At 41.6% G+C, this 21,972-nt stretch overlaps 1 protein-coding gene across 1 annotated transcript; it reads right to left on the bottom strand.

Moving 5' to 3' along the window:
- Positions 1–3,508: 3,508 nt before the first annotated feature.
- On the bottom strand, positions 3,509–19,031 carry LOC139573706 (semaphorin-7A-like). The gene is made up of 14 exons (XM_071397473.1): positions 18,848–19,031; positions 16,282–16,421; positions 15,587–15,649; positions 15,039–15,134; positions 14,711–14,816; positions 13,943–14,050; positions 12,337–12,476; positions 11,802–11,986; positions 11,162–11,270; positions 10,693–10,894; positions 9,825–9,940; positions 9,505–9,677; positions 9,221–9,276; positions 3,509–8,413 (listed from the first exon to the last, which is right to left on the bottom strand). The coding sequence occupies exons 1-14, from the start codon at positions 18,927–18,929 to the stop codon at positions 8,067–8,069; spliced, it is 1,923 nt and encodes a 640-aa protein (XP_071253574.1). The 5' UTR covers positions 18,930–19,031; the 3' UTR covers positions 3,509–8,066.
- Between the last annotated feature and the right edge of the window lie 2,941 nt (positions 19,032–21,972).

Genomic DNA, 21,972 nt, shown 5'->3' with positions numbered 1-21,972 from the left:
CTGCTCTCAATATAGAGGTAAATATTTAGGTAATGAATGCCTTCTCTCTGCTGGAGGGGTCAATTTATGATGTTTATAATTCATTGGGCAGTCTGTTAGACTGTCTTCATCTTTATCTTGGCCTCTTTTTCTGAGGGGCATCGCCGTCACTGACATTCATATCTGGCAGGGTTCCTTGACTCGTAAATATTTCCTTACTATGTGGGGTTGTTTTGTAATTTAACATAGAGGAAATATGCCCTTCTATGTTTCTATGGGTGTAAAAAAAAAAACATAGCTTTATTTCACAATGATACCTACATATATCATATATATATCATATATCAGTTCTCTAGCCAACACTGATAGCTATTCCTACAAATTTATGAAAAAAAGATAAACCATGTCATTAATATTGATTCAGTAAAATGCCTTACATGAATATAACCCCATCACAAAATAATAACCCAGCATAATGACCAAAATAAAGCATAGGACAATCATGAAATGGTTCAATGTAAGTATTTACTAATCTTATTGTTATTGTACCAGGAACTCAGGAAAGGTCTTCCTCCTTTAAAAACTGCTTAGATTAACACTAGACCTTGCAGAGTGATTAAATCAATACAAGCCAACTATAACTGAGTGATTGATTAATGTCCCAGGGACCAATGTCAGACCGCATGGTAACTCATAAATATGACTCAAAGAGTGGCTGATGAGAAGGGGAGGATTTTTTACTGGAAAGTAGGAGGAGCTTCCTTCTAAAGCCTGTCTCTATTTACTTAATGTTACTACTTACCACCAGGTCAGAGCAGTCAACCCTGAGCTATGTGCCTCTAACCTACATGTTTAGAGTATTAATAGGCTACATGAACTCTGTTAGTTAGCCTGGTTAGCCATTAACTCACTGGTTGTGTGCTTCTGAATGTCTAATACTGGGATCAGATGACTTGCCTGCCCAAATATGTGTGATTTACACTACAAATACAAAACTTAACTTTTGATAGGCTAATTATTATCTACAAATGAGTGACATACAGTACCAGTCAAAAGTTTGGACACACCTACTCATTCCAGGGTTTTTCTTAATTTTTTTACAATTTTCTACAATGTAGAATAATAGTGAAGACATCAAAACTATGAAATAACACATATGGAATCATGTAGTTACCAAAAAAGTGTTAAAACAAATCAAAATATATTTAATATTTGAGATTCTTCAAAGTAGCCACCCTTTGTGTTGATGACAGCTTTGCACATTGCTCCCAGGTAATGACTTGCCCCAAACTATTCTGTCATGGTACTGTCTGTTGTCTGATTGCCTGACACGCATACTGTTAAGTTATGACTTTGACTTGAGCTATAGTTTTTACAATTATATTTCATATTTTTTCATACAGGTTAGTCTCATTGACAGAATCTGTTTTTCAAGAGAACTGGTCAAAGGTCTTCAATATAAAGTTGTACCCTGACACATTAACATTAAATACATATGTGATAAAATGTCTCAATTGCACAGACTGCACGAAACCATGGCACTCACCTGAGTCCTTCAGTTAGTTAGCACAATATTAATGGAGTCAAACGCACCCTCATCCACCTGGCAGATCACTGTTCCTGAACTTGAGGGAAACATGACAGAGCAAAGCTCATGATGGTGACTCCTTCTATAATCGCAGTGTGGTTCTATAATTGTCTTATACAGCCTGTCTAGACATGCTTACTTTAACTTGTTTGATTTCTCAGTCACTTAAACAGTTCAAATTTGCATATCTAGATTTTTTTCCCTTGATGCCAAACTGTTTGGTATTTGTGAAAACATCCCTTAGCGCAAAAATAGTTACTGCTAAAATATTTGAGGTAATGTGAATCTCCAAAATATCTAAATTTGTGAAAATGGCTGGTGCTATCACCATCTCCCTACTGTGAATATCTTCATACTGTTAAAATGATCAACATTTTACATAAAGTAGTCAGACAAACTCTCAGAACTCACCTTAAGATGAAATATTAGTGAACCAATTCAGCCCTTCAGTTACCAGTTTTCAACAACACATTAACATGTGTTGTCAGTGACTGGTCATGAAGGAAGAAGACTAGCCCTTTAAGTCTTATTTTCCACATTGCTCTGTTTGTAAGCGCTCAGGAATGTGGAATGTGGGGGATAAAGCCATTCCCTTTCCTGCAGGCAGTGCTTGACTTGTTCAGGAGCCTACTGGAGCTGAGTACCGGCACCTCAAATGTTCTACCGCACCTCATAGAATATTAGCTCAAAAGTATTGCAGAGCTCCTGCACCTAAATATAAAAGGAACCTGCACCCAAAATGAGTACCGGCACCTATTTCAGTCCAAGTCAAGCACTACTGCCAGGGTTTGCAACCTTTAATTGCATTCATTGTCTTTTGAGGTGACTGTGGGGAAAATAAGATATGGGGCCATCTTGTGCAATAGTACATTGAAATAGTTTTGTCTCTGTTATTATTCCACCCTGGGTATTCTAACACATTGGAGAAAATGCTAAGTCAGATCCTTCAAAGTTCATAGTTAAAACCTCTCTGGCAATTACATTGATTTAGTGAGACGTGTCATTAGATATACTTGTATTGTGGTTGTCTTTGCACAGAGGAAAGCTTGAACCTTATAAAATGGATGATTAATATACTGTTATGTTTGTATGTAGCAGGTGTTTTGATTTTGTTTCGTGTGGCTATCTCTGGCAGTCGATAAGTAAGCCTGTCTGTTATTGAATAAGATTAGTTGTTTCTCTTCTTCATTCCAAATAGGAAACTAACTTAATGGGAAATGGATAGAAACGATCTTAATAGAAAAATAGAGGGGGATGGGGGTTTGTCGTGGGTTGTATTTTGGGAGAAATAAATATGTTCTTCATTATGGTTGCCTCAGTTTGTAGGTGGGTGTTAAAAAGTGAATGACAGCCCATAACAAATGCAAGCTGTCTTGTAAGATCTTGTTATTAATCATAAGTGATCCATCACCATGTCAAGCCAAGTATCCTTTGGGGGGAAAAGCAGGAAGTGATGGATAGAAAATTAGTTTACGGTGAGTTGGCAAAAATAAATAGTCTCCTTTGTGTTTAGCAATATCACTTCCCTGACAAGGGAGTATGTCCTAGAATAGGCATTCACCAGTATAAATAGGGTTCAACACCAGTATAAATATGGTTCACCTGTCTGTTTCATGGTTTAAGTTATATTTTTATTTTATTTTACTAATATGAAGATCACATGTGGAGCATTGACACTGAACTGTCATACAATTCTACACCAGTAGATGGTGCAACATTTAACATAATTTACTCAATGTAGAATTCAACCATTTTGTGGTTCTCCAGCATGAATTTAACACAATCTGCTACAATTTAAAGTAACCCAACTTTCCACTGTGCCGCAAACCGTGCCATGCTCATTGCTCATGTATTATACCATTAAGTATGAATATACATTTTGTGAAGATATACATAATTGGGCTACCCTGAATAAATAAAAGTTAATAAAAAAGGAAATACTGTAGTTGATTACTTTATTGATTTTCACTGTACATTTTCAGTAAAGGGAAACATATGGAGTTACAAATTTGTTACATGGATATGTATTAACACTTCATATAGACAGACATCTGTCCTTTAAAAAAAGTATGGTTATGGTAATAAAATGTACTAAGACACAGAATGCAATCAACACTGTCCAAAGCACCAGAGAAAGGATTTAAAGACAATACGATTCACTTCACTCTATTTCTCTGCTGGCATTATTTATCGAACGGGTAAATTGAACACAACAAACCGGTTTAAATCTTTCTAGGATAATGATAATCACCCGCATGCGATATATCCACTGTTTATGTCCACGTCATAGCAGGGACTCCTGGCTATGAAGGTGGTCATTAAATAAAGTGCTCCAGAGAAACGAAACTCCCATATCACTGCTGCCCTTTTGAAATCCATGAAAGGCCAAATACAATCAACTCTGCACAGGCATGATTCATTGACCGTTTTTAACAATACCCAGTGACACTACGCCATCTGTCTTGGTAAAATAGCTTGTATTTCTCTGCAGTGAGCGATACAGGTTCAGTTGCCTAATTAGTGTTGGCTAGCGTATGAGAGGCTTCTGTTCACTGTTTCCAGAGACACACCAGCTTCATGCTCAAAATACAATGAAACAGATAAGCAACAGTAAATACTAGAGTAAAGGGAATGAGATTGAAGTGGGTGATTGGTAAACAAGAGGTGTGTGTGTGTGTGTGCACCAATATGCCTGTGTGTATTTGTGACATATATAAGAATGTGTGTGAGTTTGAGAAAGCGATTTGGGAAACCAATTACTCAAAGTGCTAAGTGAGTGAGAAGCGGCAGGCGGCGGATGAGGCGGCTCAACACAGCTTATGTTTGGCACAGTCAATATCCCGCATCAGTGCAATGCAGCAAGCAGATCCTCCTGAGACCTCGAGACAACAAACGTACAGCCACCCCCAGAGAGAAAGATGGAACCTGCAGAACTATGGCTAAAACTGTTCTAAGAACAGCATTATGTAGCCTGTTTTCTACCAATATTTTCAGGCGACAGTGGCACAAAGCTCAGTGGCACAGTTCAAAACACAGTAGTGGTTGTAAGATGGTGCTTCAGCACTGAGATACTACAATCAATAAATGGGAACAATAGACTTGCATTTTGTTGCAACTACATTCATATTACTATGTTACATTCAACATTTGCTCTGAGTAAACCAGTCCCTCCCAGCAAACATTCTCTGTCTCCAACATACTATTGTTATTTGAGGTCAGGTGCTAAAATAAAAAACATCTATTGTTTAAAGAGGAATTTTGTTCCATATCTTCCAAATATGTAAATCATTAATTTCAGTCTTTCTCCCCAGAGTATGGTGGCTGCTCAAAGTGTTCTACTTCACAAAAGGAGCCTATCAAATTATGTAAAGCGTTTGTCACAGCATACAGATACAAGTATGAAAATAACCCCTTTGAGAATTATGCATTGGATTTTCCCATTGAGAATAGGTTAGTTAAAGCAGTCAAAGAGTAACATCATTGTATAACCACAGTATTACGGAAGCCCAGAGAGGACATATGAATTTAAAAAAAGTTCCCTCGTTATGTCGAGATCAAGACATATTTATCTCATAACAAAAGTTGTTTTGTCGAGATCACAAGATAATCAAAAGTACCACGCATCATCCATTAATTTCTTCAGATGCACGATAACCACTTCATCAAGGAGCCCTGTGGCTGAGTTGATCGCAAAGTGAGGCATTTAAGCCCTGAACGATGCCTGACACATTTACAGTGGGTGAGCTGCATTCCTGACAGGCTGATCAGATTACATTTCAGCTTCAGAGGCATTTAAACCCTGAACGATGCCTGACACATTTACAGTGGGTGAGCTGCATTCCTGACAGGCTGATCAGATTATATTTCAGCTTCAGAGGCTGATAAATCAGGATGCTGCCTTGTAGGCTGTTTCATAGGTAAGGCTCCTTGCAGGCAGATTAGCTGTCAGCGCTGTATATACAATCCAAAGTGGGTGAGCTCTATTTCTGGCAAGTTGATCCAATTCAATAGAAGCCTCAGAGGCTGATAAATCAGCCTTGTAGGCTGTTTCATATGTAAGGCTCCTTGCAGACAGCCATCTGCAGGCAGCATCTGTCGCTGTTATTGAATCAAATCAGCCTGCCAGGAATCGAGCACACCCAGTCTTGATCATATACATAATGCTGCTAATCTGCCTGCAAGATTATTACCTATGAAACACCCTACAAGGTGGAATCTGAGATATAGCTAGCTAATAAGACTACCTAGCTAACAAGACTAGCCAAGTTAGCTGCATTGTTGCTTGCATGCAATTGGCATACAGCCTGGGAGACAAGCCAGCCTTTCAGGCATCGTTCAGGACTCATATGCCCCCTCATATGCCCCATTTGCCCCTCTAAGATGCCCCAAGAGATCTTTTTTATTATTTTTTTTAACCCCCTTATTGGTATCCAATTGTTAGTAGTTACTGTCTTGTCTCATCACTACAACTCCCGTACAGGGAGAGACAAAGGTCAAGACACAACCCAACCAAGCCGCACTGCTTCTTAACACAACCCGGAAGCCAGCCGCACCAATGTGTCGCAGGAAACACCGTACACCTAGCGACCTGGTCAGCGTGTACTGCACCCAGCCCACCACAGGAGTCACTAGTGTGCAATGAGACAAGGATATCCCTACCGGCCAAACCCTCCCTAACCCGGACGACGCTAGCAGTCAAAGAGTAACATCATTGTATAACCACAGTATTACAGAAGCCCAATTGTGCGTCGCCCCATGGACCTCCCGGTCGGCTGCAACAGAGCCTGGGCTCAAACCCAGAGTGTCTGGTGCCAGCGATGCAGTGCCTTAGACCACTCCGCCACCCAGGAGGCCCTTAGGTCTTTTATTTTTAACCTTTATTTAACTAGGCAAGTCAGTTAAGAACACATTCTTATTACAATGACAGAGGGTTAACTGCCTTGTTCAGGGGCAGAACAACAGATTTTTATTTTGTCAGCTCAGGGATTCGATCTAGCAACCTTTCGGTTACTGGCCCAACACTCTAACCACTAGGCTACCTGCCACTCTTAGCTCAAGGTAAAGGACATTTAGCTTGCTAACATTCTACTTTATAAACTGACAATGAGCGACATGTTAGCATGAAATGTACCATCCCTTAGTGTAGCAATCAATAAAAACATATGTGCTGATCCACCATGGGCTCTACCGCCTCAGCCATCCTGTCAATCTATCATCAATGCGTCTACTCCTATTTATAGAGTTCATCTCGTGATCTCGACAAAACAACTTTTGTTATGTGGTGATCATGAGATAAATAAGTTGTTATCTCATATCTCAACATGACAAGGATTTTTTTATTGTCCTCTCTGGACTTCCGTGCAGTATAAAACCTTGAACCATCAAGAATAACTTTCATATACATAGGCAGCAATGGTGGAAATCAGCATTTGTGGAGCAATAAAATACTTAACACACAGTACTCATATAATCACAATCTTTTCCTCATATAGCAAACTACAAAATGCAACTAACACTACATGTCATCTACTCAATTCTAATTTGGCCTCACCTGCCACTGAATGATGTTTACTGTACTTATGTTTGTTGAAAATGAAGTAGCATAATATGAATGTCTGATACTATCCAATAAAATGATGCAAAAACTGCCTTTACTGCAGAGGACTTGCCGAGACACAGTGATGTTCGAGGATGAGCTCATGCTCTTCTACCTACTTCCTGTCAAAAAGATGACACTTCCTCCCAGCATCAAAGTAAGGCTTGGCCACCTCATTCACAGTTTCAAGTCAACATAATTGATCAGTTTTGCTTCCACTGCAAATTGTGCTTAGGGGGTATGTCCCAGAATTGTTAAGGCATTTTTTTTTACTCAATACCAGACATTTTCTAAATACTAGCCTATACTTATGACATTCAACAGGATGTTTGGATGTTAGAGCAGTATTCAAGCTTCAAATATTCACAAAGTAGCACAATCAAGTTTCAAAATAAGTTGAGAAACCATAAAGAGAAATTGGCCTGGTATTGTATTTAACCCAACTCATGAGATGTCATCTCTTGGGTGGAACAGGCAAGGTTCGCAAAGCACATCTTGTGGTTTGAATCTGTATTTAAAATTCAGAATAAGACATGATAATATAGTTTGTCTTTCCATAAAACCCATATTGATGTTAATGTATTAAGTTTAAATGTTATGTATTATTAAGTTTGTTTTAGGTATTTTTTTGTTTAAACAGTACAGTATTGGTTAGTATGGTAAGCCCATATATAATTAAAAAATAAATGGCTTTGTTTATTTTCAGGCATTTCCTGAACAATGTAAATTAAATAAAAAAACACTTTTTTCTCAAAACAGTTTCTGTGGGCAACACTGATCGCATTACACGACCATTAATATCAATGCTCTGCGAACCTAACCTGGGTATGGTGGCCCCTCCTCTCTTGTCTGTCAGAGAGAGGGCCTTAGAGGCTAAGGGGTTAGCTTTAGCATTTGCAATGGTTACAGGAGCCAGAGGGTGGCTGAGGCAAGCAGGAGGCATGGCCCCAGGGTAGAGGCCAAGGAGGCAGGCAGAGGCCCACTGTTGATCACCAGCCTGTAGGAAACCACCTCCACCTTGTAGCCGTTCTCCGTGGCCATGCAGCGGAACACCCCCTGCTTAAGGGGCAGGTCAGGGGTGGGTTCCAGCACACAGGAGTCTCCAATGATGAAGCAGGGGTAGTGCTTGATACAGTTGTCCTTCTCCCAGCGATAGGTGGCGTGAAAGGAGCGCACGGGGCAGGGGAGGTTAACGGGGCCGTCCGAGTCAATCACCACCTGTTTGGGGTTTGTCCTATGGGTCTTCGGTGCTGTGGGGGTTCAGAGGGCACAGCCTGGTTAACATTGATCTCACCCAAATGAAATACTTACTTATGGGCTCCCTAGACTAGAGAATAGGTTATGGTTTCATACCTATGGATTGTTTACGTATATACGGTAACAATCATAGGTGAGTTCAAAATGGGAATGGCAGGACAGGATTGGCAGGACTGCTTCATTATGTGAGAAATGTGTGGGTAAGAGGCCACCCTCATATTTGTGAAAAAATATACAGGTTATTGTAAATTATAACTTTGCTCTCAGTTAGTAGGACAATTGTGACTCAAAGCCCAGTAAACCTAAAACCCGACTAACGTGTACAAACGGACACAGAGATGCATCTATTTTATTCTGTGGTCTGATACTTACTCTCTCTGGAAAATATCAGCTAAAATAACAGATTCAAATATAATATCTTTATATATGATATTGCATCACCTTTCATCCTCCACTCCCTAGGTTTACATCTCAATGTTCCAGGAATGGAAGAAAGGGAAACAGTCAACGGATATGCATGACAGCTGCACCGAGACTGCGACCAACAGAAGTCATGGAAAAAAGAGACTGCTAACTAAGACAGTGCATATCCCATAATTTGTTTGGATTATTAGAGGTTAATATGGCTGAAGCTATTGGGCTTTGAAGTCAGGGCAAACTTTGATATTAAACCGCCCAATGGGTTTGAGCCTCCGCTCAATTATATGATATCATCTTCTGAGTTAGCCTCTGGAAAGAAAGTTCCTTATTTCAGTTAATAAAGATACAGAGAGTCAGAGAGGAGGTGGAGTGGCACTCACCAGCAGCTTCACCACAGATAGAGGCATTGGAATGGTCCAGACTCTGAGTGAGTGCCCTATGGTATGAAACAAATTATTGAAGGAACATCAAATTAGCATGTACCATTTTGAACAATCAACCATTTTATGTAAATGAAACAATTATCATAAAACCTAGAATAGTGGCTGGAACCTCGACACTATTCTGTAAGAAATTATATGTTATGGCTGGTATTGATTGTTATTTTTTTTCTTCCATAGGTATCTAAACTGTATTCCAGGAGTGACATCATCACATCTCATACCCAGTGCTGATGTTGTATCCAGCTGGGATGGGTGTGCACCTCCTCCTGGCTGCGTCCCAACCACAATAGGGATCCCGAGACAGAATGCACTCCCGGCAACTGTCTCCATAGCGACCGCAGTCAGCCAATGGTATGCGCTGGACCTCCATTGCCGTGCCCACATAAAGGTGGCCCTGGGGGAGAAGGCAGGAAGACATACAGTGGTTATCACTAGAAGTGCATTGTTTAAATGGATTGGACTGCAGCTACGTCATAAACAAATTATTCTACGGATATGAGTGTGAGCTGCTAAGTAGTGTTCGCTGATGGTCTCACAGTACCTTCTTAGAGTCGATGGCCATGCTTAGAACAGGACCCTCGTTGTGGAAGAGGGAGTACTGGGATATGATAAAGGCCTCCTCGATAGTGTGCAGAACCTTGAGCACTTTCCCCTGTTCTATCACCAGAAAGAGAGAGAGAACATTATCAGAGGAGAGAGACACCATTGTCGAGACCTGTTCTTTTTTATGTATCCCGGAAACCCAGTGACTATTTTTGATTGAATATGGCCCCAGGTTTATAATAGCACATGCTGCCTTTTTCCTCTACTGGTCAATTCATCAGTGGGTGACTTACGGAGAGGAGCAGGCCTGTCCTACAGCTTGTCCTCTCTTATCTCCTCCCCACATTGAGAGGCTATTACTTCCCACAGAAGACTAACTGCTCCAGTTTGTTATTAGGCCACCTCAGAGACCCATGGCTCTGTTCACAGCTCTATCACTACTTTCCCTGTGGTAGCGACTGACTTCTTTATCAGAGCACGTCGATTAGGCTGTAGCTACTTTGTTTTTCAATTCAGTCAATTTATCTGGGATTCATGCCAAAAATGCACTCTTATAATAAGTCCCAACTCATGCCTGCATTGAGCAAACAACTTTTTTATTTTCTTTGTCAAGGAGACTACGTCTTCTAAAAGATCACTTTTAAATAGGTTACACCAAACGCCTGTACATGAGATACAGCTTGACAGCACACACACGCACGCACGCACGCACGCGCGCGCACGCACGCACGCACGCACGCACGCACGCACGCACGCACACACACACACACACACACACACACACACACACACACACACACACACACACACACACACACACACACACACACACACACACACACACACACACACACACACACACACACCTGTTCCCAGGTACAGCACACTATAGTGCTCGTCGTTTACTGCTAGCACAATGGCAGCGACAGTGTGTGTGAAGTGATCGTCGGTGGGCAGGTTCAGCGGAGCACCCCCGACCGGACGAATCACATCCTCAATCTCCGGGTGGTCCCTGATCACCACTAGGGTCTTAGGTTTGTGGGCTGCCGTGGAGTTCTTGAAGGCACACTGGGACAGGAAGTGATGTAATGAAAGTGATGTAATCAGGAAGGGAGACAGACTTAGGCTGTGGCTTTGCCTTGAACAATAATTTCACAACCAGTGTCTGTCATCTGCAACTGTTCCAAAATAGAAACACAAGTCTTCCACTTCCCCAAAATTGACGGACTCACATGCATGAGCTTATGCAATTGGCCTTTGCAAAATGACTTTGATTGGCACTACAAAATGTTAATTAAAAGAAAGTTAATTTAACTGATTCAGTGGGTGTCTTACTGTGCCAGGGCGATGTCCAATCAGAGGACTGCTGTAACCCTTCAGTTTGGATGTGGCGAAGGCCTGGTCAATGTCCTCGATGGAGTAAGCACATATCACTGTTGTGTCCCTGGTCAACCAAACAATACAACACTTAAAAGCCTTCCTTCCTTCTACTTACTTTATTCAAACTTAATGTGAATCGGAATGTCGTTAGCAACTCAATCACAGACTGATAGCTGAGTAGAATCATATTACTATGACTCTCTAAAAGGACTTAAAAGATTTAAGGCTACTCAAATATGCAAATAAAAGCACTCAAGCTCAAAAGTAATTGGCCACCTCCACAGAGCAGAGCCCACTTCTGATTCAGAGGGGTTGGGTTAAATGCGGAAGACACATTTCAGTTGAGTGCATTCAGTTGTACAACTGACTAGGTATCCCCGTGTCCCTTTCTCTTTCAAATACAATCAAGTATTTTCCTCACTGAAACGTTTTGCTGCTCGCAAGTTTTCATTGCTGTACATGCCTATCCAGCTCCTGTGCCCCATTTGGATGTGCTGTGCATAATTCCTCCTTTCCTCTGATTATGTTGTTTGCATGACACAGTCTTAAGCAGCCATATGGGTTGGAGGGTGTTGAAGGTGTAAGGTCTACTCACCAGGCGTTGGCAAACAGGCCGTAAATGACCCCGGTCCTCTTCTCGTGGGCCACGTCAGACAGCACAAAAGCCTGTCTGATGTTGTTGTACTGCTGGGGGCTGCTACCCACACCACACATCACCCTGGTCTTCAGGAAGGTAGTCCACGAGTCCGCCAACAGGTTCTTTATGCCCCCCTCGTCCACCTGGAGACGGACACACAGTATACAACAGTACACCATAACATTAAAGCTGGAATCCTTAGCGGTGAAACTGCCAGGTTCGTTCGCGATATTACAACAACAAAGATGTTACTTCAAACAAACCCAGTTTTTTCCCCCCTCTGACATCATTGCACGGGCAATAGAACATCAGAGTATGTGCTACGTTTTCTTTTCACCACGAGGCTGGATGCTCATCTCTTCTGTTTAAAAAAACTAAACAATAACAAATGTGCATGGGGTGACCAGTGGTGCTGTTTCTCCTTTCGCGGAGCTCAGCTTTAATACGCAATAACGTTGCAATACAGCTGATATAGTGATGTTGCTGTGGTTACCATGCAGATTCGGCCAATGCGCGACCTGTAGGGCTCCTCGTCCACCATGGCCGTCTTGTTGATCTCACTGAAGAAGAAGTAGATCTCCTCCTTGTGTTTCTGAGAGGCTGGCATTACTGCTGCTCCACCAAACTGGGGGCCTGCAGCAGGAGAGAGAAAGGACTTCCACCAGTGCTTGAAGTGGACTGAAATAAGTGCTGGTACTCATTTCTGGTGCCGTTACTCTTTATATTTAGGTGCTGGTACTCATCACTATTTAACAGGCACTATTTTATTAGCGCTAATACTCAATCAGGTAGTAAAACATTTGAAGCCAGTGAGCACCAGGCCAACTCAGTCACTGGTGTCGTGGCTGAATCAGAATTAGTTAGGTAACATAGATAGATGTTATTTTCATCATATGCTTGTGAGATACTTGTCATTAGAATGGTTCCCTTTGGACTATAGGGTTGGCAGTTGCATTTTCCCTTTAATCAGCTAGGGCTTAGTCACTTGGGACCCAGAGAGGGGAGAGGTCAGGCTTGTCTTCATATGTCAATGTATCTGTTAAACCATGTGGTGCTATATAGAATATCAGAAGGGGAGGAGGACAGAATGGAACATTGTCTTCTTATGGGAATGTGTCTGTAACTATTCCTAAACCATGTGAAGGGATGGCGTTATTAATGGGGAACCAGTTAGTCTCATACAATGTCTGTACGCCAGTCACTCCCTACTGTTCTCATTGAGGGAAGGAGTATGGCAGTGTCTGGAACCATTGTATGTCCCCTCTGAGGTTGCCCTTATCTTGACCTAGTATATGACCTAAGAGGCTCATTGTCTTCAGTGAGTTTGTCCAGGTTTGGGTGTATTTGAGATGGGAGTATCTGGAATTGACAATTGATATATGCCATAGGATGAGGTAATGTTTTGGTACCAAGCACGAGTTTGAAATCTCGTCTTAGGAGACCAAACTGAACGATAATTTATAGCTAATGCTATCTAGCTATGGGATACTCCTCTTTCAAGTAAAAGGTTATTTGTAAATTGAGAGGGGTGTATCTTGGCTATAAATGATACTAAGAATTGTTTTGTGGGGACTCCCAGAGAATTCATTTATAGACACTGAATTGATCTGAGAGTCAAAAAGGGCTATGTTGAAGCTCATATATTATTAAAGATGGACTTTATAATATAACTCTGACTTGTGTGTGGTTGGCTCTCTCATTATTGAGTAACACAGGAAATTACCACGACACTGGTTGTAACTATCTGGGCCCATTTCAAACTAATGCATTTCATTCTAGCAGGGCCATCTAGCGTGTACAGAGATAAAGGTGTATTTAAAAAAATGTATTTTGATAAAAGTGTTTGCTTGGAAGTTTTATAGGCTAATAAAGACGTCCAGTACATAATACAGGGAGTTAAAACCTTGTATGACTATCACAACTGTGAACTTAACTTATGATCTTTAAAATGGAAGAATTCATAGGGATTACATTTCTGCATGCAGCATGTTACAAGATATTAGATAATATAGACTTGCTATTTCCATGCTCATCCACTCCAGTGCCTCATGCAGCTCTCCTACACCAATATAGTCCCATGTTGCCCTCATCCCACTCACTCTGCAGCCACTTGGTCTCAGTCTTAAGAAACTTCTGAGTGCCGTAGGTCCGGCGTATAGAGCCAGGGTGACGCCCTACTGCTGACAGAGCAGAGTATAGATTCCCATCTGAGAGCGAGAGGGGGGGGGGGGGGGGTAAAGATAAAGAGAGAGATAAAGAGGAGAGAGGGAGAGAGAGAGAAACAGAAGTTAGAGGGAGAGATAAAAAATAAATCTACAGAAGACAGCTGACTGCGCCAACATCCTCCCATAACCGTATTACAATTACCCCACTTGGGGCACTGTCTCCATAGCAATAAGGGAGGTAACTTGGATCATGACATTAATGGTTCAATGAGAACTGAACGTTATCAGAACACTGCCCCACTCTAGCAAATGGCTCATTGGTTCATCACTACAGTCCAGCCTGGTCTGCGCTATCACAGAAACTGCTATACAAAGTAACCTTGCCATGATTCCGATAATACTGTGAGTTACAGCTTCGCTACATGTCGTGAACCATCTGTAGTACTATTGTACCATTTTAAACAGATCTCCTATCCCATACCAAAGTCAATGTTGAGGATCTGATTGGTCTGTATACTTATGAACATAATGGCTGGATGGAGCTCTCCACCAAAATGCTGATACTTATCCTATCCTTTCAGATCCACAGAGAGGAGTTAACAAGGATGTAGAAATAGGGGTGAGGGATGGGTTTGGTATTGTGCCAATAGCAGAGTTTCTATGGATGTTTGGCTGGAGTGTCTGTCTGTCCTCTCATCGTACCTGCGGACAGACTGACGGACCTCTGGGAGGGGTAGGGAGGGGAGATGTCAGAGGCTGGTGCCATCTGTCCATTGGTGGGGGCGTCAGTCAGCACAGTGTCATTTACCTATAGAGAGGAAATTACATCACAACCTCACAAGCCATATCCTGAATGCTCTTACCTCCTTGTATACAGTACAAATAGAGATATAAGTTTTTTATTGAACACTATTACCAACTTTTATAAAAGTGATACAGGAGTTAAGTAAAAAGAAAGTGTGACCGTTGTGAGAACACTAAACACATGTTGAAGACAATAGCTATTCTATTCATCATCATGTCATCTTACCAGCAGCCAGCATTTGGGGGTTCCTGCATTTGTCCCGCATACCACAAAAGTGTCATTGACTTTCTGAATGACTGTGATGAAATTGTCACACTCCAACTGTAGCAGAGAGAGAGGGGGATGAGAGAGAGAGAGAGAGAGAGAAAGAGAGAGAGAGAGAGAATATTGGAACTGATCCATTTTCCCTAATTTGGCAGATAGCGCAAGAATTAGCTCTGCAGTACTGAGGGAATGCATTGTCTGCATAACTTCATATGCATTGCATCACTTATTCATTAAGTACAGTGGCAGGACTTTTATCTCAAGAGAAACTTCCAGATGGAATTTGTGCCTGAATACCAAATACAGCATTGTACCCGCTTTCCCCTGTCCCAACCTTTAACCTTCGGGACAGTTTCTACTGGTGTCGATATCATGTTGATATTATGTCTCTGTTTCATTCATATTCCTACAGTAGCAACAAACTTTCCTCACTGTAATGATGGTGATAATGATGACGAAGATTGATGATGAGGATGATGAGGATGATGATGATAGTGGGGACCACCTACCTTTGGTGGGTCTGATTTGGCGATGCAAGCTGCCTTTGCGTTTTCATCGGTTACCACAGGGATCTGTAATAATATAAGATACATTCCAGTATGTCATACAATTTATCCATAACTTGTATGCAAATTAGGCCTTTTCAAATACTCAATTAACTGCAATCAAATTCAGTGCTGATTGAAAATGACAAAAGTCTGGTCCTGTGCCATAAACTAACAAAGGGAGGATTACTTTACTGTCTCTAATATTTGATCAACTAAGCGTAACTATAGGGCACAGACAATCAGAATCAGAGAGAACGGAGAGAGACTGACACCGAGCAAAATCAGAGAAGAAGGACCAAGCCAAACCTAAGTTAATTTTCTTTGTTATGTTAATTTTCTGTCTTAGTAAAGTTGTTTTTGTGGACTAAAACCTCCCTGTCTCTGTGTCAATCTCTGCACGCTCAACCCAACACCCCACGGTTTACCACAGTATGTTGACCTCATAAGCCCACACTATATAATCACTTCTTTCCGATTGGACAGAGATGAGATCTGCTCTATAAATGTATGCATGACCCATCTCGTGCTACGGAGGCTGTTGAACTAGGTCGACAGCTGCTGCCTCCTCTTTAAGCCAGTCTCCTGTGCCTGCATTGGGTTACTGTGTCACCACCACCGAGTATCTCTGTTCATCTCTATGGTTACCAGCAACTCACCTGCAGGTCGTGGACCCCCCTGTCAGTGAAAGTCAACACGTAGATCACTGTCTGGCCCCCCACGTACAGCACATTGGTGCCCTCCTGGTGGTACACTGACATGTAGTTCTCCGGTTTCGAGAAGTGGTACCTGGCCGGCTCTGTGGGCCATATCAAAGTAGATTAGGAGAAGGTGTTGTTACAATGTCGTTATATGATATACCAGTAGATCAGTGTTGTTGGGGGTTTCAAGTTGAGTCAATTGAACATGTAATTGCCCATCATTTTCAGTTCATTAATTTGATTTAACAAGAATGTATTAATTGAGCTCTGTGGTGTGGTCATGTAACTTCTAAAATAAAATTCAAAAAGCCGCCAGTCTACCTTTTGGCCCAAGTCATTTTAGTTTTACATGATATGAGGCTAAAGCTGTACAAATCAGAGAGAGAGTCTGTACTGAAATTGAATTGGTTGCCATGGTTAAGGTCAATTTACCCTCGGGACTCCTATTCCTACAGGCAAATGCAAATCCGACACTAGTGTGTCTACCAATTCAGTGACTGACGTTCTCGACGCTTCATGAAAGTAGACCACAAGTTCCTCAATTTGCCGACAAAAGAGAGGCAAATGGTGCTGTCCAAGGTGTTGACCTAGGCTTCAGTCATTTAAACCTCCACGGTGAGAGGAATGTAATGCTTCATCGATTTAATCTTTCTGTTTTGACATGTCTCTGTCTCTATCGGGTACACTAAGACTGAATGTCGTTAACATGACATCCCTTTATAGGTTTGTATAACATAAGTTTGATATGTCAAACAAATACGCCATGTTGTTCTGTATTTTACTGCTGATCTGCCAAGAGGAATACTGTCCTTTACACCTGTGATGACTATAGCATCCGTGCATCTTAACTTGATAGCCCTATTTCTATTGATTGTGAATATATTAGACCACTGTGCAAGGTGTGAGGCATGAGTTTGAAAATATAATTGTTAGTTTGCTGCGCGGAATTCTCATAAATATTAATTGGGTTGTGTGGATGTGTGTGTGTGCGCGTGTTTGCGCGCGCTTGTGTTCGCTTGTGTTAATGAGGTCCTGGAGCTAATGCTGCTGCTCTATCCTCAACAAGCCTCAGCTACTGCAGTACCTACCATTAACGCGTCAGCTCGTGCACCTGCATTGCAGTTCTGCAGCGCGAGCTAAGTATTCACCATAATGCTGGGTTTTAACTGTAATGTAGTGGTTTTGTAATACGTTCACTGACATTGTGTGTTTGAGTAAACTTAATGACATTACATGCAGAGCTCATCAGCACTCTTTTCAATTAGCACGTATCATTTAGCCTTATATTGTGTCTTGAAGAGTAAAGGAGGTTCAGATCAGAATAAATATCCGGGCATTGATCACAAATAACAGCTGTCTGATTGGTAAACAACACCAGGACTGCGTTTCCATGACAACTGGCAAATGTCTACCCACTACGTTAGGTTGAACCTCACACATGGATTATTAATGACCGACACGCCAAAACGTGCAAAACCGCGAGCCTGTCAAAACACTTAAAGGACCAATGCAGCCGAATTTACCGCCTGGTGATTTCACCAGGCAGGCTAAAATTCCCTCCCACCAAAACAGGCAGAAATTTCAGGCGCCCTTTTTAAACAGGTCTTACACTAAAGGGGCATTATCAACCTGTTTTACAATTTCACAGTATTATTCCAACCTCATAGTGTGGAAATATATATAAAACACAAGCAAAACATATTTGACTGCACTGGGCCTTTAACATACAGCCTCTGCATTGACATGCTGAGGTGCGCTCTGAATTCAAGATTAGTGTCTTCGTAGGAGTGGGCCACTATTGTATAGGACAGGCTACCCGAATAATCAACGCCTAAATAACAATAATAGGCTATCTTAAGTAAGCCAGTTTCTTGTAAAACACAATTGGTTCTGAATAATTCCACCGTTCCCGCTGCCATAAACCTGTTCCATACGTATGAACACTTCTGTCCCTTACATTTCATTACAATGGAATAGGAAACTGGGCCTAAATTAGCCCACACGAAGATTAATATAATCTAATACACACTGCTTAATTTCTTCCATTTAATCTAATACAAATAGCTTATTTTATTTCCTTTAGTTGAGAACTGGGTCGCATGAACAATTTGACAAATCGGCTATTCAAATTATACAATTATACCAAGTCCAACATGTTTTCTCTCTCATCACATTATTTGCGTTTCTCTGAGATCCGTTCTCATTGACACAATGCCAATCATTCTGTCAATTTAATATAGCCTACTATCATTATTAGGCTACATTTCTATTTTGTTGGTATAGCCTGTTTTGTGGAACATTTGACATGATTGTCTACCTTGAATCATGCATGATGTCATGCATGTATAAACGCGTGATGAAGAAAGTGATCCACTACTTTGATTTTCAAGTAGACTACAGTCTATTGTTCGTTGTTAATCTAACTATTTCCATGGAGGAAAAAACAAGGTTCTCGCATATAGCCTAATACACAGACAGGGCGTATCTGACCACCCTAAACGCAAATAGCTAAATTAGCACATACCTTTTACAATGAATTTCAGCCGAGGTGATTTTTCGGCAAAAACCATGGAAAAAACGGTCGCCAATATGATATAATTCATCATTCCACGTCCTCAATGTGCCCGAACCCTTTCATGCGTGAGTTCCAAAACTCTCTAATAGGTTGACCACACCGCTCGCGTCTTGTGCGCGAGCGTTGCAAAATAAATTTAGAAATCTATGTTATTCAATTATTGCACCCACACTGCTCGGCGAGTCAACTAGCATCTGCGTTGCCAAGGGCTAAAATAGAACTCGTTTCTATTTCTGACTGCAGCGTGCCATCTCCTCGTTGGTTATACCCACAGGTGATTGAAAGAAGAACTGTGTTGCCGGTCAGTATAGTAATACTATGAAAGTTTAGATGCCAATCACCATATAAGTTCAAAGATGAAAAAGCCTGGAAGGAGGAGAGATGACTAGAAATGATTCGGTTGACCGTTTTATGTGTGGATTAATTGTCGGAGTAGAGGACCTTGTACATTTCAGGTAAAATAACAACTCAATGTTTATATCCCAGGACAAATTAGCTAGCTACAGCAAGCTAGCTAAATAGGACAAATTAGCTAGCAAGTGCAAGCTAACTAGCTAAATTGCGATAAAGAACTGTACTTCATCCACTGTCGGTCTGCCTCCATCGCCACCAGCATCTTCAAAGGGAACTAGGACTTTGTCAGTGGACAAGGGGTCCTCAGATTCAGGGTTCTCAATGGCTGGGGGGCAGCTCCTCACTGTCACTGTCAGAATCTGATTCCTGACTTTCAGACTCATTGTCAGATTTTTTTTTAAATCTCCAGAATTTCCGCATTTGTGAGTTGTCTCCTTTTGAAAGACATTGCTAATGCTACAACTTAACTCACTAGCTACATACATAAAACAACAACACTGAATGGCTCAGAGTGGGAGTGAGAGGTTACGTGATTGACTGCCTGCGCTCGCCATTTGTATCAATAAATCACTATCGGAAAATGTTTTGTGTGGTAATTATTGATATATTTACTGTTTTATTCACATGTTTTTCAATTACCGGTTATAAATCATGTATTCCGATCTGTCGCACCAAAGATGCTATAACAAAATGATGTGAGTAAGGGTACACACATTTTTTGAGAACTTCAGGAAGTGAATGGTGGGAATTGAACGATGGTAGACGACACACCCCTTCAACATGCATACTATAAACAGACCAAACTCATCTTGTCTTCTCTTATTATCTTAGGTGTCTGTGAGGAAAAAAATGCATGGCTGCGCTCTGAAACTAATCTTGTCGGATTACTTTCGATTTCTAGAAAGTGTTTTACTCAATTATTTCTATCAATGTTGAGCTCACCCGTGATGTGATTAATTATACATAGTAATTGCTATTAGCTAATTCATATTGTAGTTTATGTCAGCCGAGAGTTAGAAAATATGACCGCTTGTGTTGTGTCAATCTTTCCTCAGTTAGCGCTAGGACAAATGTAGCCTACGTTTTCACACGTTCCAACACATGATCGTTTGACAGTGGTCCCTGAAGAGTACGATCACACGCGTGTGATTAGAACGCTCATTTAGAATGCTTATTTAGAACGGCCACTTTCGAATGACGCAACAATCAGCATTTGAGCTGGCCACACTTTTTTAAGAAACTATTTACACAAACACAGTCCTAACAAAGTCATGTCCAGAATGTGAGCAGTTTATTTTTGGATGCAATGTTCAGATATTCACAGAAGTATCTATAGCATAACACAATCATCCAAACTGGAAAAAATGTAGGCTACATTTACCATTTATCTACCATCTTAATGGTAGTGTCAGTGTATGCCATGGTGGTTACCATATCAAATCAAATCAAATTTGATTTGTCACATACACATGGTTAGCAGATGTTAATGCGAGTGTAGCGAAATGCTTGTGCTTCTAGTTCCGACCATGCAGTAATATCTAACAAGTAATCTAACCTAACAATTTCACAACAACTACCTTATACACACACAAGTGTAAAGGAATGAATAAGAATATGTACATAAAAATATATGAATGAGCAATGGCCGAACGGCATAGGCAAGATGCAGTAGATGGTATAGAGTACAGTATATACATATGAGATGAGTAATGTAGGGTATGTAAACATTATATAAAGTGGCATTGTTTAAAGTGGCTAGTGAAACATTTATTACATCAATGTTTTCATTATTAAAGTGGCTAGAGATGAGTCAGTATGTTGGCAGCAGCCACTCAATGTTAGTGATGGCTGTTTAACAGTCTGATGGCCTTGAGATAGAAGCTGTTGTTCAGTCTCTCGGTCCCAGCTTTGATGCACCTGTATTGACCTCGCCTTGTCCTTGATGATCTTTTTGGCCTTCCTGTGACATCGGGTGGTGTAGGTGTCCTGGAGGGCAGGTAGTTTGCCCCCGATGATGCGTTGTGCAGACCTCACTACCCTCTGGAGAGCCTTACGGTTGTGGGCGGAGCAGTTGCCGTACCAGGTGGTGATACAGCCCGACAGGAGGCTCTCGATTGTGCATCTGTAAAAGTTTGTGAGTGTTTTTGGTGACAAGCCAAATTTCTTCAGCCTCCTGAGGTTGAAGAGGCGCTGCTGCGCCTTTTTCACCATGCTGTCTGTGTGGGTGGACCATTTCAGTTTGTCCGTGATGTGTAAGCCAAGGAACTTAAAACTTTCAACCTTCTCCACTACTCTCCCGTCGATGTGGACAGGGGGGTGCTCCCACTGCTGTTTCCTGAAGTCCACGATCATCTCCTTTGTTTTGTTGACATTGAGTGTGAGGATATTTTCCTGACACCACACCCCGAGGGCCCTCACCTCCTCCCTATAGGCCGTCTCGTCGTTGTTGGTAATCAAGCCTACCACTGTAGTGTCGTCTGCAAACTTGATGATTGAGTTGGAGGCGTGCATGGCCACGCAGTCATGGGTGAACAGGGAGTACAAGAGAGGGCTGAGAATGCACCCTTGTGGGGCCCCAGTGTTGAGGATCAGCGGGGTGGAGATGTTGTTACCTACCCTCACCACCTGGGGGCGGCCCGTCAGGAAGTCCAGGACCCAGTTGCACAGGGCGGGGTCGAGACCCAGGGTCTCGAGCTTAATGACGAGTTTGGAGGGTACTA

Source organism: Salvelinus alpinus, chromosome 4, assembly GCF_045679555.1.
Source record: "Salvelinus alpinus chromosome 4, SLU_Salpinus.1, whole genome shotgun sequence".
In the NCBI taxonomy this organism is placed as follows: domain Eukaryota; kingdom Metazoa; phylum Chordata; class Actinopteri; order Salmoniformes; family Salmonidae; genus Salvelinus; species Salvelinus alpinus.
Note: the sequence above shows the minus strand (reverse complement) of the source record. Positions and strands in the feature narration are given on the sequence as shown.

Excerpts from the sequence above, each read along its gene's own strand:
- LOC139573706 (XM_071397473.1), bottom strand. The coding sequence starts at position 18,929 with ATGATGAATTATATCATATTGGCGACCGTTTTTTCCATGGTTTTTGCC. Across the intron at positions 15,650-16,281 it reads GGGGGGTCCACGACCTGCAG|ATCCCTGTGGTAACCGATGA; the intron begins GTGAGTTGCTGG and ends ATATTATTACAG. Across the intron at positions 11,987-12,336 it reads GCATTGGCCGAATCTGCATG|GTGGACGAGGGGGGCATAAA; the intron begins GTAACCACAGCA and ends GTCCGTCTCCAG.